The sequence below is a fragment of the Gadus macrocephalus genome, chromosome 3 (assembly GCF_031168955.1).
Source record: "Gadus macrocephalus chromosome 3, ASM3116895v1".
In the NCBI taxonomy this organism is placed as follows: Eukaryota; Metazoa; Chordata; class Actinopteri; order Gadiformes; family Gadidae; genus Gadus; species Gadus macrocephalus.
The window spans coordinates 2,313,392-2,327,530 of NC_082384.1; the positions used below are offsets into that span (position 1 = coordinate 2,313,392).

General features: G+C 42.6%; 1 protein-coding gene across 1 annotated transcript in view; it reads left to right on the forward strand.

The window, feature by feature from the left end:
• The first annotated feature begins 3,606 nt into the window (after positions 1-3,606).
• LOC132453334 (voltage-dependent calcium channel gamma-1 subunit-like) overlaps positions 3,607-14,139 on the forward strand; it is a 30,321-nt gene continuing 19,788 nt past the window's right edge. Inside the window, exon 1 of the mRNA XM_060046180.1 lies at positions 3,607-4,207. Coding sequence (XP_059902163.1) covers positions 3,970-4,207 — 238 coding nt within the window. The 5' untranslated portion in view covers positions 3,607-3,969. The remainder of the gene's footprint in view (positions 4,208-14,139) is intronic.

A 14,139-nucleotide genomic window follows, 5' to 3' on the forward strand; every position in this document is an offset into this window, starting at 1 on the left:
CTGGTTAGATCCAGAGGCTCAGGTAGCCTGGCGTTCATTAGAGGAACATCTAGTAATACCACATAGGCTTCAGGATGTTATTTACTCAAACATCCCTCTCAAAATGTGTAAATCCAAATTTGGCTCTTTAATCTCACATCTTGTTGCCGTATGGAGAACTGTGGAATCACACTCTAGCACTCACTTTAAATTCCATCCCCACCTTCCTTTATTTAATAATTTCGCCCTTTGCTTGGGTGGTCACCCGATGTCCTTCCCTCAGTGGAGGGATAAAGGGATTAATACCCTTTCCGACATTATGTCAGATAATGCGCTCAGATCTTTTCAGGACTTGAAATCGCATTACAACTTACCCGGCACCTCCTTTTTCTTCTACCTACAACTCTGCAGCGCCTTACGGGCATACAGAGTCCCCTGGGGTGAAAACATGGTGCCTCATCCAATTCATAAAATATGTGGTAGTTCATCTACCAAAGGCTTGGTCTCTGCTCTATACACATTTATGTCCAAACATGCAGAAAAACCTTTGCAAGTGGATAGTCGCTGGAGCCATGATCTCTCAATTGCACCTTCTTCAATCAATTGGTCCATAGTCTGGTCAAAGCTTGACCTATCTTCGCGTAATCCCAACCATCAGATGATTCACTACAATTTCATACACAGACTCTACTGCACTCCTCATAAATTATTCTTGATGAAATTAAATCCATCTCCTAACTGCCAGCTATGCTCTCTAGGTACTATAGGTACCTTTGTTCACATGGTCTGGGAGTGCCCTGGGGTGAGCGACTTTTGGAGTATGGTATCCAATAGGATGTCTATAGTACTTGGACGTACCATCCACTGCTCCCCAACTATCTTATTGCTGTGTGATTTTACGGGTCTAGATCTTTCTCTGATGCACCAACGCTGGTTTTTGGTAGGCCTTACTGCTGCTAAAAAGCTTGTAGCACAGAGATGGAAAGCTCCTCATGACCTGTCCTACCAACATTGGGTGAACACAGTCATAGATCTGGCTAAATTAGAGAGATCTGTGGCCAGCATGCATGGCGCCCAAGCTAGAAATATTAACTTATGGTCCACCTTTATTAACAGTATGTTGGGAGGGTAGTCATGGCTTACTGTATCTACGCCTTATTCACTGCTTTTTCATCCTTTTCCTTTTCTTTTTGTTTCTTTATTTATTTCACATGTTAGTATTAGGCCTATTGAACAAATTTGCTGAGTTTCTCAAATTATTGATTCTGTCTTTGTGGGAGGCAAGACCTGGGGGTGGGTGGGCTTGGGGGGGGAGTATGGTTGAGTATTATGTGTTATGTTGTCTTACTTGTGTATATGTGTAACTGTTTCTTGTATGAAATATAAAATACAATAAAAAATTGATCACAAAAAAAAAAAAAAAGTACGAAGTTCTGTATTGCAAGAGGGTGACTGTGTGCTTATAAGGAATATGACACCAAGAGGAGGAACAGGGAAGCTTAGGAGCCACTGGGAGGATTGCATCCACAAGGTCGTACGTCAGGTGGGAAAAGACATGCCCATATATGAAGTAATGCCAGAGCAAGGAAAAGGGAGAGGAAGTAGGATTCTGCACCGTAACCTTTTGTTGCCATGTGACAACTTGCCTCTAGAGATTCAGCTAAAACCTACCAAAACAAAGAGACAAATCGCAGCTCAGAGCAATAAAGACAGGCAACAATCTAATGAAGAAGAAAGTGATGAGAGTGATAATGATGACTATGGATACTATATGCCTCAGGTGCACATTCTACTTATTGTAGAATGTGTTAAAGTTAAAAATACTTTTGAGAGGTTTATCTTTTCTTTTTTGTTAATAGCTATGGAAAGATGTCTTATGGTGAAAAGCTTTAAATGTAGTACTTAGTACTCAAACAATGCACACTTTAATATGCTGTTTATTTGAAGGTTGTTTTGAAGGTTGTTTGGTTTTGCATGCTGTGAAAATGCCATTTTATGAATACTGTACAGATATATCTGGTATTTGGAATTGCATAAGGGATGTACTGTTTGTTGAATGTTGTGAACACCATTACAACTTTGGACTTGACCACAACACTGCGTCCTCGTTGTTCATTCTATACCCCCCTCACAGGGGCGTAACACTGCCGTTTTATTTGCAGCTTTAAATTATTTGCAATGGTTAGGCTACTTGTTTTGTTGAGGTTTTTTTTTAACCGTTACAGGCCTTGGTTCGACGTGATTTAAATTGTGAGACGCATATTTTTTTTTGTAAGGAAAATGTGTTTTGAACGTTTTCAAAAATAAATAATGAATACTCTGATAACTCTGACTGTTTTGATGGAGAATAAGCATTACATGTTTGGTTGGTAATATTGCCGTTCATCATTAGGCCTATTCCTGCTGCATATGCGATGCATTCTAAAAATAGATTTGATTAAACGAGGACTCGATTGATCCTCGAGGAATTCCTTCGATCACTCGAGTTTGAAATTTACTACTCGTGCCCATCCCTAGTGAGTAATGTAACCTAATTCAACCAAGTAAAGCACAAGAAAATAATTAAAATCTACTAAATTACGTCATAACAGCATATTCTACAGATATATCAAATTTACTTAAAGTTTTGAGGAAAATGATGTTCTTGACTATGAAAAACAAGTAGACTTTACTTAATTTGGTTAAATAAATATAACTTAAAACTTGGATGTAATTGAGTGAATGTTACTTAATATTTTCACAACTATTATGTTTTATGGTAAGTAAATTTACTTGATACTGGCAAGTTAGTGTTACTTGATATTGCAGCATTAAATTTTACTTGCAAATACTTAAGTAAATCTTATTTACTTAAGTATTTTTTTCAGTGTTGAGGTAGGGTGTTAGGGTGGCAGGTAGGTAGTTAGGGGAGTGGAAAGGTAGTTAGGGTATAGGTTGGTCAGTTGGGGGTAGCAGGAAGGTCGGTAGTTAGGGAGGGGAGTGCTGAATGTTTGCCAAGTGTGCTAAGTACTCTACTACAAGTGATTAAGAGGGCTTACATTGAGCCATGTTTAAATCATCATCACATCACTCCAAACTCCACAATGGGAAACTTGTGTGCTCAACTGACCTAGTGCCTCCATCCGTCTGACTTCCAGGCTTTCTTCAGCTTTCTGCAGAGTGGTATGTGGCTCCATTGTTCTCGGCAGCAGCGGGGGGAACACATGCAGGACTTGGCCAAAGCCAGACTCAGCGGTGAGCAATGGTGAGAGCCGGGCCAGGAGCGTCCTGCAGCTCTTTATAAACACAGCTCCTTATAGTTTACAGAGGAAATACAGACCGGGCAGCATTAGCCGAAATATGTGTGGCTCAGTTCCAATGAAGTTGGAGATTCCCACTTTCAGAAAGTCGAACCCATAAAGAAACACGTTTGAGTGAGGAATTAGCCACCGGAATTGAATTTGGGGAATGATAAATCCATCCATGCTTTATGAGTTTTTCTCACACGCGCACACACACACACACACACACACACACACACACACACACACACACACACACACACACACACACACACACACACACACCTGCTACCACCCAAGCCAACGCCAGACCCCCACCTCCCAACCCTCCAGTCAGTTGGCTGTGTGGTCAGATCGGATCTCCTGATTGAATCCAGCAGCTGGGAGGGTAGAACGGGGGCCCCTGGGCCCTACAGCAGCAGTGAATAGGCAGCTCGCTCTGGACACCTCTCCTCTCAAACCAAACACACAAACACACCCATCTGAGTTGCAGTGCAGGCAGAGAGGACAGTGTAAGTAATAGGAAGAAAGAGTTTCAGACTCTGTGGGTGTTGAGGTCAGCCACACCCACTCAGGACAGAAGAGGACTCCGGGACACTATTTAACCCCTCCACAAAGACACGACTCTTGAACTGTGCCTACCGCCATCTTTGTTCCCACTTGGGAGAACAGGGAGCCAAAGCAAAGGCGGTCAATACGTTACGGAACCATGCACAAGCGCACCAAGATCAAGGTGGCCATCGGGGTGCTGATGGTTGGCATGGCCTGCATGTTTGTGGCGGTGGTGACCGACCACTGGGCTGTGCTGAGCCCCCGCATGGAGAAGGTGAACGAGACGTGCGAGGCCGCCCACTTTGGCCTGTGGCGGCTGTGCAAGAAGAACATCTACATCGGCCCCGAGAACTACATCGAGGGCCATGGCTGTGGCCCCATAAGCCTGCCGGGAGGTAAGGAGGAATGCTTGGACGCATGCATACGGCGGTTGGGAAGCATCGAGCACAGGATGGACTGTGTCGTTGGAAAAATGGCCGTTCTTTGTGCATTAGGAAGCCAGCATCTAAGAATAGAGCGAATGGTCTAGCATCAGGTCATATGACCGTGTCAGTGTCTTAGAAGAAGACACATTAGTGTGTAATGAAGTCTGAAAACCAAACAGGAAACAGGTTTGCTTTCAGAGTGCTCACGTTTAGAACTCGAATAAACCTCCCCCTTAGGCTTGAAAATCATTCAAAGCCATAATCTGCATGTTTTGACTTGTATTGATGACTGTGCTGAGGAGCGTCCTGCTCTGAATGGCACTGCCCTGGGGTTCCAGTTCCCCTCCCTAATAAAGAAAGTGTATTCAATGAAAACTGGGACTACTGCCATTGAGCCATGAGCTTCCTTAGTTTCTGTTGGCTGTATCCATACATGCAGGGTTCAAGGTTCACTAAAGTGGCTTCCCTTCCACACTTTTAACTTTTGTTTTGTTGTTGTTTTTGTGGAGTGTGTGTGGACGATGGCTGGTTTAAGCAGCTTCACCCCTGATCCCTGTCAAAGTGATTCTACTCTGGCTGGGTGTGGTGCCTGGACTAATGGAGGTTGGTTAGACCAGCCATCCCCATAATCGCACTCAAGGAAAGCTCTGTCAGCCTTCACCACCTGCAAGGCTTTGAACTTCTTGTTCAAGAAAAAATGAAAATCGGCCTGTTCCCTCGTCGTTGGGGAGCCCAGTGAAGTGAAGGGGGGGGGGGCAAGGGGCAAATACCACAGTGGGGGAGGTCTTCAATTCATTTCCTCTGGCCTTTGTTCTTCTAACAAAAGTTAAGATGTAACGGATCCATTGATATAATCACACAACTGACTGCTAGTGAAACTTGCTTCTGAACATTACAGTACAACCATGTTCGGATTACCCCAGTTGTGCCCCTTGTGTACCAATGAAAAAATTCACCTGAAAAGCTGTTTCAGAAAGCTAAACAGCAACGTAAAGCTCATGGGCTCATTGTCGGTCTGGCCAAGCCTTCTGTGGAGTCTGAAGACTCCAAAAGATGCCATTGTTGATGGTAAGGCCATTCCTCAAACAGATAGACAGCCATAAAAGGGGGTTCCGTCTCGCAGGCATGGCATGCATTTGCTGAATGCATGGGATGATCTCATTAAGCCCTCCAGTATGAGGCGTAGGATTGAGAGTGGTTCTCACATGGGGCTCATGTGCTCAAACAGGTGGAGCTCTTTAACAGCCTTATTTGATTCCAGTCTAGACGCCTGTCGTGGAGCCTGTGGAAAACCATCCATCTTATTTAAGATATGCATAGAAGACCATTAGTTTATACCAAATAGAATGTGAATAAGCGGTCGGGCCATTGCTGTGAACACTGCTACGAATAACCTGCCAAAAAAACACAAACACATATTGTAACACACACAGTATGTGTAACAAACACATACAATACTGCATATTTCCCCACTGTGGGATTAATAAAGGATTAGCTAATTTGTTCTAATCATCATCTATTTATATCACTGAGATGAGACCTAACTTAATTAAATTGGCATTCATTATCAGCTTGCTCAGCTTCTATTGGTTTAGTTTGTTTCCGCATTGGCATCAGAGCGAAAATTGTTTCATTGGTTATACTGAGACTTTGTTAATGGTTTCAATTCAATTATGATTATTTGCCAATATAAGTGGCCTAGGCTCCCAGTTTCACAGTGTGCTGCAACCACTAACTCAAACAAGTAGGATAAAGTAAGCTTCCCTTTAAAAATTGATTATGTCCCTTTCAGTTTTTATTTCGATGTAGGTCATCAATTGGATGAGTCATTTCATTTAGCCATGGGGGGGGGGTTCCTGTCTGGATATCTGTATTTGGTGAGGAACAAGTGATGTTTATTATACTCCCAGGTCTTAAGAGCTGTGTCAGGATATGATCCAACACAGGGCCTACTTCCAGTAAGGAGACCATCATCTGGAAGAAATTGCCTCACTTCACATTTGTGTCTTCAACCATTTTACTCCTGACAGAACCTAGAGCCCATGCGCCAAGTAAAACCTCACCAGAGGCCGTAAGGACTGCAGCAATTACTTATTCCCTTGTCCCTCATTGAGGTTATTCTGCCTTTGTCAATGCATGTCACTCTAGTTTTACATTTCTTGCTCTGGGGTCGTATTCACAAAGGATCTTAGGGTTAAAAGTAGGTCCTAACTAGCGAATTTAGGAGTAACTCCTAAAAATAATGGGCGTGTCACTCTTAACTTTAGGACTCCTAACTTTTTTCACTAAAAGCAATTCACAAAGTATTTTAGGCCTAAAAGTAGCACCTAAGTCTAGGAGAGCTTAAAAGTCCTCAAGAGGACTCCTAACTCAGTAAGACCTATTCACAAAGAATCGTAAAATGGCTGCGAGACGAAATGTTTTGGAGACAATGGAAGACTGAGTTAATGAAGAGATATAGGCTAAATCGTGAGGGTATTAAACTTGTTGTGGAGTTAGTGCGGGATGCAATAACATCCCCGACTAACAGGAATAATCAGATTAGTCCCGAAATAAAATGTTTGGCAACATTACGTTATTTAGCAACAGGGAAAATGCAACTTTGCAATGCCGACGATTTAGGAATATCGCAACTATCAGTCAGCCGTGCCATAAACCAAACTATCAACGCGCTCTCTAGACCACATATCATCCAACAGTTTATCCGGTTTCCTTTGGACATTGAACAATTACACAGGATCAAAGCCAACTTCATGGCAATTGCAGGTAACCCCGGTGTGGTCGGTGCTATTGACAGGACGCACATAAAAATATTTGCACCATCAAAAGATGAGGACATGTTCGTCAATAGGAAGAAAGTGCATTCCATCAACACGCAGGTTGTTTTTGATGCAAATTTTAACATAGCCTACTGGATGTTGTTGCAAAGTGGCCTGGAGCTACCAATGATTTGTGCATTTTAATGGAGAGCGGTCTGAGGCAGCTTTTTGAGAGGCACCATGTACCTGTTGGGTGTCACTTGCTGGGTAACAGTGGCTATCCCTGCAAGATGTGGCTCTTGACACCCTACCTCAATCCACAACCGGGAGAAGCGTTAAAGTATAACATGTAAGTGATTACGCAGATTACGCTTAGTCCTATGCGTAAAACACATCGTATTGGCTCTTTGTAGCCTTTTATTTGTTGAATCCACATTTATTATTGTTTACCTCCATATATGTTAGAGCACACAAACATACACAAAATGTTGTGGAGAGAGGAATTGGGCAGATGAAACGTCGGTTTCATGTCCTCCACGGCGAAATATGCCTCACCCCAGAGAGGGCAGGCATAGTCATCACTGTATGTGCCATTCTACACAACCTCTGCAAGCGGAGGAACATTCCACAGCCAGACGATGATGATGACGATGAAGAGGACGATGACCACGATGATGATGATGATGATGGCGATCAACATGACAATGAATTTGGCTGTGTGGAACCGAGTGGACTGGCATTTAGGGATCACTTTGTGAATGCACATTTTAGGTAAACACCTTGGCACAAATCAGTCAACACACATTTGTGTAGTTCATAACATTTATTTTCTTTCAATTTTTCAATTTTACGTACTTTTATTGTTTGCTTTCTCTCTCTCGCTCTTGAACGTGCAGGCTACAACGCCATTATCGTTGTCTGCACAAACTTGTCATCATACGTGTATTCTGCTAACTGCACTATAACTACTTAATAGGAATTCATTCCTAGCCTAGGCTATTTTCTTGTTTTTCAGTGATTTAGTGGGCTCGTCTGAACAACCAATCACCTCACTGACCGCTTCTAAACTCGTGCACGAGAATCGACGTAATCCATAGCAACGGCGCGTCCTTCTTAGTGATTCATCCTTAGTAAGAGCAGGTCTCAGCGGCTTTGTGAATAACTTTTAAGAAAAAACTCCGTAAAATGTTTTAGCGCGAGTTAGGAGCACTGCTAGTGGTAAGATAAAATGCTTTGTGAATACGGCCCCTGATGTACTATGTCTCTGGTTTAACATGTCCCACTGTAGTTCAACATGTCCTTCAATGATTTACTATGTCTCCAGTCATACAGTACTAACATGTCCATCCGTGGCCTACTGGTTGGGAGTCCGACTGGTAACCGGATGGTGGCCGGTTCAAATGTCAAATGTCAAACGGTAGGCAAAAATGTGGATGGGGGAGTAGAGAGTGTGGAGCACTCTCCTACATCTTCATCCACGGATGAGGTTCCCTTGAGCAAGGCATCTGAAACCCCCACCTGCTCCGGTGTGCCCCCATGTGTGTGGACCTCTGAGAAGGTCACTCCTCAAAAAAGGGATTTCCCCAAAAAAGGGACAATAAAGGATAACTTAACTTAACATGCCCTACACTGATTTACTATGTCTCTGGTTTAACACGTCCCACTTTAGTAAAACATGTCCTACTCTGGTTTGCTATATCTCTGGTTTAACATGTCCTACTCTAGTTTAACATTTCTCTGGTTTAACATGTCCTACTGTAGTTTAGCATGTCTCTGGTTTAATGTCCTACTCCAGTTTAGGATGTCTCTGGTTTAACATGTCCTTACAAAACACTGGTTTAACATGTCCCGCTCTAGTTTAACATGTCTCTGGTTTAACATGTCCTACTGTAGTTAAGTATATCTTTGGTTTAACATGTCCTACTGTAATTTAGCATTTCTCTGGTTCGATGTCCTACTCCAGTTTAGGATGTCTCTGGTTAAAGATGTCCTACTGTAGTTTAGCGTGTCTCTGGTTTAACATGTCTTACTGTAGTTTAGCATTTCTCTGGTTCAATGTCCTACTCCAGTTTAGTATGTCTCTGGTTAGACATGTCCTACTGTAGTTTAGCATTTCTCTGGTTCAATGTCCTACTCCAGTTTAGGATGTCTCTGGATAGACATGTCCTACTGTAGTTGAGCATGTCTCTGGTTTAACATGTCTTACTGGAGTTTAACATTTGCTACTTTTGTTTGACGTAACTCCGGCTTAATGAGTTTGTAAACATTGCAGGAACCTCCCAGAACTATATAAATATCCTAAAAACATAGCAATGTATCACAACCAGTACCCAGATCCACCATCAAAAAAAATGCGGGCCTTTATTTTCTTCTTCTTCTTCTTCTTCTTCTTCTGTGTGTGCAGTGTAGCTAAGGCCCCAAGGTTATATATAGGCTGTTGAAATACCCAGCTGTCTGGTTTCGGCCGCCCGGGTCAAGTGCTGGCAGTAGTCTGAGCACTCAGTGATTGACAGCAGCACCTGTACACGCGGGCATAGCTCCCTGCGTCCCATGCCGTCCCCAGCGGTCCTCTGGGGGCAGGAACCCAGACCGCTGGTACTTAGTCCAATGGGTTTAGGGGTTTTAACTTAAGTATTATCCCAAAATCTACATATTGGTTGTAAGACTGACTTGTGTTTGTCAAAATTCCAGCATGGGTAGAACCAAGCAGGCTTCCAGTCCCGGTAACTCTACACATCTTGATGGACAGCTGGCTGTTAATAAAGATGCCAGTTAAATAAAGCAAATGGCTGGAGTCTCAGTCTTGGCCTACATGGTTATTGGTTAAAGTGCAGTGTTGGCTAGATATTCGACAAGATTACAGCATGCCCCCTCAGGGATGGGCAGCTCTGTGAAACCAGCAGGGATTTCACACGTCTATAAGTTACCCTAAGGAAATCACCGTGCCCTGGTAAGGACATGCCATGTGTTGACATTAAACAATATCACAATATCAATTTAAGCTGGCAAGGCCCTTATTCACAATTAAATTTGTTTCTCATGAGATCTCTGAGTGCCCAATAGGGAGCTGTGGTAAGGGCAGACTACCGCTCGCAAATGGACAGAAGGACACCAGTACAATTTGTGATCCTATGTAATCCAACAAACACATAAGCACAAACACATGCCAACTAAACCAGAGCTGTCGGTTCCACCGCACGGGTTAGTTCAATCAACTCGGGATTGGTTAACACAGGGTTGTGCGCGTCCACGCCAAACCTATAAAGACGTGATGTATGGATCATGGAAACCCTGATCGAAATGGCGAAAACGGGCCGCTTATTTCAATGAAATGGAACTCCAGGTTCTCCTGGAGAGCTGTGACGAGGAGAAGGACATTATCACAAGAAAAGGGAACGCTAAAGCCTCTGCAACCCGGAGAACCAAAGCAAGGCAGCGGATCGCTGACCGCGTAAATGCGTTAGTTACACGTCAAAAGCATGATCCTTAATATTTGAGCCATGAATCTATAAATATCCCAGTTAAGCATTCTTAACGTTCCTACCACATAACCCTTTTCTTATAAAAAAATATGTATTCCGATGGCTCCCAAGCGGTCAGCGGATCAAGTAAAAATTAAGTATAAAAACATACAAACTGTTAAGCTTTTCCCACCATCGTATTGGTATAAATTTAAATGAGCCATTTTTTTAAGCCAATCGTAAAAAGGCCTACAGTCGGCAGACTGGATCGGGCCCTCAAATTTTCATGACCCCGGTGGAGGAGCTGTTAATAAATATAAATTCAGGGCGCCCTGGCATGGAGGGGGTACCTGGAGGTATCCTCAGAGAGTCAGGGGCCATGTGAGGGTACCCCACTGGTTGAATGTAGGTTTTTGTGTTTTCTTGTATTTTAGATTTTGTTTGCCTTCGAAGTAACACATGCAAACCGTGTGCGTGCCACAGTGCATATGTTCCAAATGTTTTTTTTTTGGTAACTGGGTAGAAAACCTAAAAGTGACAATTCATCAACTTCACAGATCAAGATGGATTAGTGCTTGTAATGAAGCTGCCGGCTACGATCGAACATTCTCCAGTGGAAGTCCGTTAGGACTATTTTATACTTTCTGTTGTAAGCGCCTCTCGGCATTGTACTCAGCCAATATTGCTCTTTGTATGATAGGAGGCAGATGAAAATCTTGGTCCGGACGTGGATTGGTCATCTGAAAGGATTGAGATTTGCTCAGCATCTCCAACATGATAGATAAAACTACCATTTGCAAAAGACGGAGGGCTACGCAAATAGTATAGAGTGAACTGAGGCCAGGTCCTTGATTGGTAGTGTTGGCTATGTAAGGCTGGAGAAGGCTATTTAAATATATTAAAGATTTGCCCGAGAATCTATATCTCTCCAGCAAAAAGTCATCCGATATGCCAAGATGTCGAGCCTTGTTCTTATTAATCGCTCCCGGTGGATTGCACAAAGCCTATAATTTGCGCTCCGATATCAGCAGGCCTCTCATCAAAAGGTCATGCCATTGTGAACACATGAAATCTGCGGTGAACGCGGGTTTAAATACCCAAATCCGGTTTATGTTTCAAACTTAACCTGCGCAAAACCTGCTCCGACCAGGTTTGATTCAGAGTATAGTAACTAACATACCGTGTTCATTTTGGAATGGAAAACCTAGGGTTACAGCAAACCCTGGGTTAACTTACCCGGTTATGTGATAAAACCGGCTTTGTGGAATACCCCACAGTAATACACAATAATAATACAAAATAATAATATATTATAGGCCTATATATTATATAAAGATTATATATTCTATATAGAATATATCATCTATACATAATATAGTGATGAAATAATCGTCATTGTCGGTCTGAAGAATCTTTCACAGTGTGAATGTAGAAATAGGAAACTAATAGACCAAAAAGACCCGGAAATACTCCTGAAACCGCTGAAGTGCATTCACGACAGAGAAATCTGCCCAGTTCTGAGTCCTGACAACTGACTGTGACGTGTGGTCGTGCTTCCATGGGGAGATATGGTCTATCAAGCCCTCTATACATCCCTGCACAGGCAGGAGATGCACTTAGCAAACCACCGTTCCACATGAAAGACGGGAGAGAGAGACAGTGAGAGCGTGACCGCACGCGGGAAGAAAGAGAGCGAGCCTTTCAGTAGAATCCATACCATACTCTGAAAACTTGAAAAGTTGGATTCAACACTTCGAACATTACTGTGTAGATAGCAGGATAGATGAGAAGACAGAGCCTTTTCAGTGTGCTGTATTCTTGCATGTTGCTGGCGAAGAAGCAGTAAAAGTATGCAACACGTTGAAATTCGAAGAAGAAGAGGAAGATAAATTTGCGCCGTTAAAGAAAAAGTTCCAGAACTATTGCGAGAAAGAATTTGCCATGCACGTGCCATTTATTCTTCACGCGGGCACAAGGATCCTCTGGGAAAATCGATGCATACTGTAGGTGACAGAATTTAAGTAAAGTAAGTAAAGCAAAAGACTGAGTTCCGAAATTTGCATGCCTCATTAGTTTGCGACAGAATTGTATGTGGCATAAATAACGACCAAGCTAGAGGAAGACTACTGAGATAGGTGGACATAACATTGCAAAAGACAATTGTTGAGCGAGTCAGATTACGCCAAGCCAAGTCAAGGCATTTAATGATGAAGTTGAAGTACATAAAATCCGGACTGTTAAAACAATGCAAAGCTAAAGAGGCAATGCAAAGATTGAAAAGGATGATCAGAAGAATGCATGCATCCGATGTGGCTACAGCGATGAAGCAAACAATTATCCAGCATATGGCAAACGTGTAACTCATGTTAAAAAAAGAAATAACATTTTCCGAAAAAATAAATAAATAAAATTAAAGATAATGCACATTGTCGAGCAGGATGATTGTAGCATAGACATGTTTATTAGCACACTTGAAGTAAATTATGAGAAATGCATTCAAACTATCAACAAAGACTATGAGGAATTGTGGACTGAAAATGTGCAATTAAACAGGAGGAATGGGACATTCAAGCTGGACAAAGGTGCTGAATGCAACATAATGTCAGAAAAAACATTCAGCTCACTGGACATCAAAGGAAAACTCTCAGAATGGAACAAATGGGTGTTACCGCAAGACAAACAGAACCAAAAGAATGGGTGACGGTGGTCACACCAGAGAAATTTTGCATCTTCATTGATCCGAAAGACCTAAACAGAGCCATAAAAAGAGAATATTATCCACTTTTGACTGTTGAAGAAGTATTGAGCCGTATTTTCAGTACTGGATGCCAATCAAGGATTTTGGCAAATTGAAGTTGATCCTGAAAGTTCCAAGCTGTGCATGATAAACACTCCAATAGGGCGCTATCGCGTCATACAGTTACCATTTGGAATGTCTTCAGCCTCAGAAGTGTTCAAGAGGTCTGTTGCTCAGATGATAGAGGGGCCTAAGTGGGGGTCAACATCATCGATGATATGCTGGCATGGGGAGACACACTAGAGCAACATAACGGCAGGTTAGTGAAGCTGCTGGAGTGTGCCAGAGATTACGATCTCAAGTTGAACAAAAACAAATGCAAAATCTGAATGACGGAAATCAAATACATAGGCAACATTCTCAATGTACCTACTGACAAGCAGGAACGATTCATGGGAATGATTCAGTATCTAGAAAGTTCATCAAAAACTGAAGTTGTTTGAGAAAGACACAGAAGGGCATTTGGAATAAGAGCCACTGAAAAGACTCGTCATAAATGGACCTACCTTGAAATTTTTCGATGACAACAAGCCTGATATGTTATCAGTGGACGCATGCTCAGAAGGTTTATGCGCAGTCATACTGCAGCAAGGCAAACCCGGGGCGTACCCCTCTCGTGCACTCACTGACTGTCAGCTCAGGTAAATGCAAATCGAAAAAAGAATACTCCCCATAGTATATGGCTGTGAGAAATAAATCAATATGTCTATGGCAAGGTGATGGACGTTGAAAGTGATCACAAGCCACTGAAGAGTATCTCAAGAAACCTCTCCACCAGTCACCGATGAGACTTCAAAGAATGCTGCTAAGGCTACAGAAGTACAGTCTCAGAGTCACATGCAAGCCAAACAAAGAACTCCATATTGCTGATGCTTTAAGCCGTGC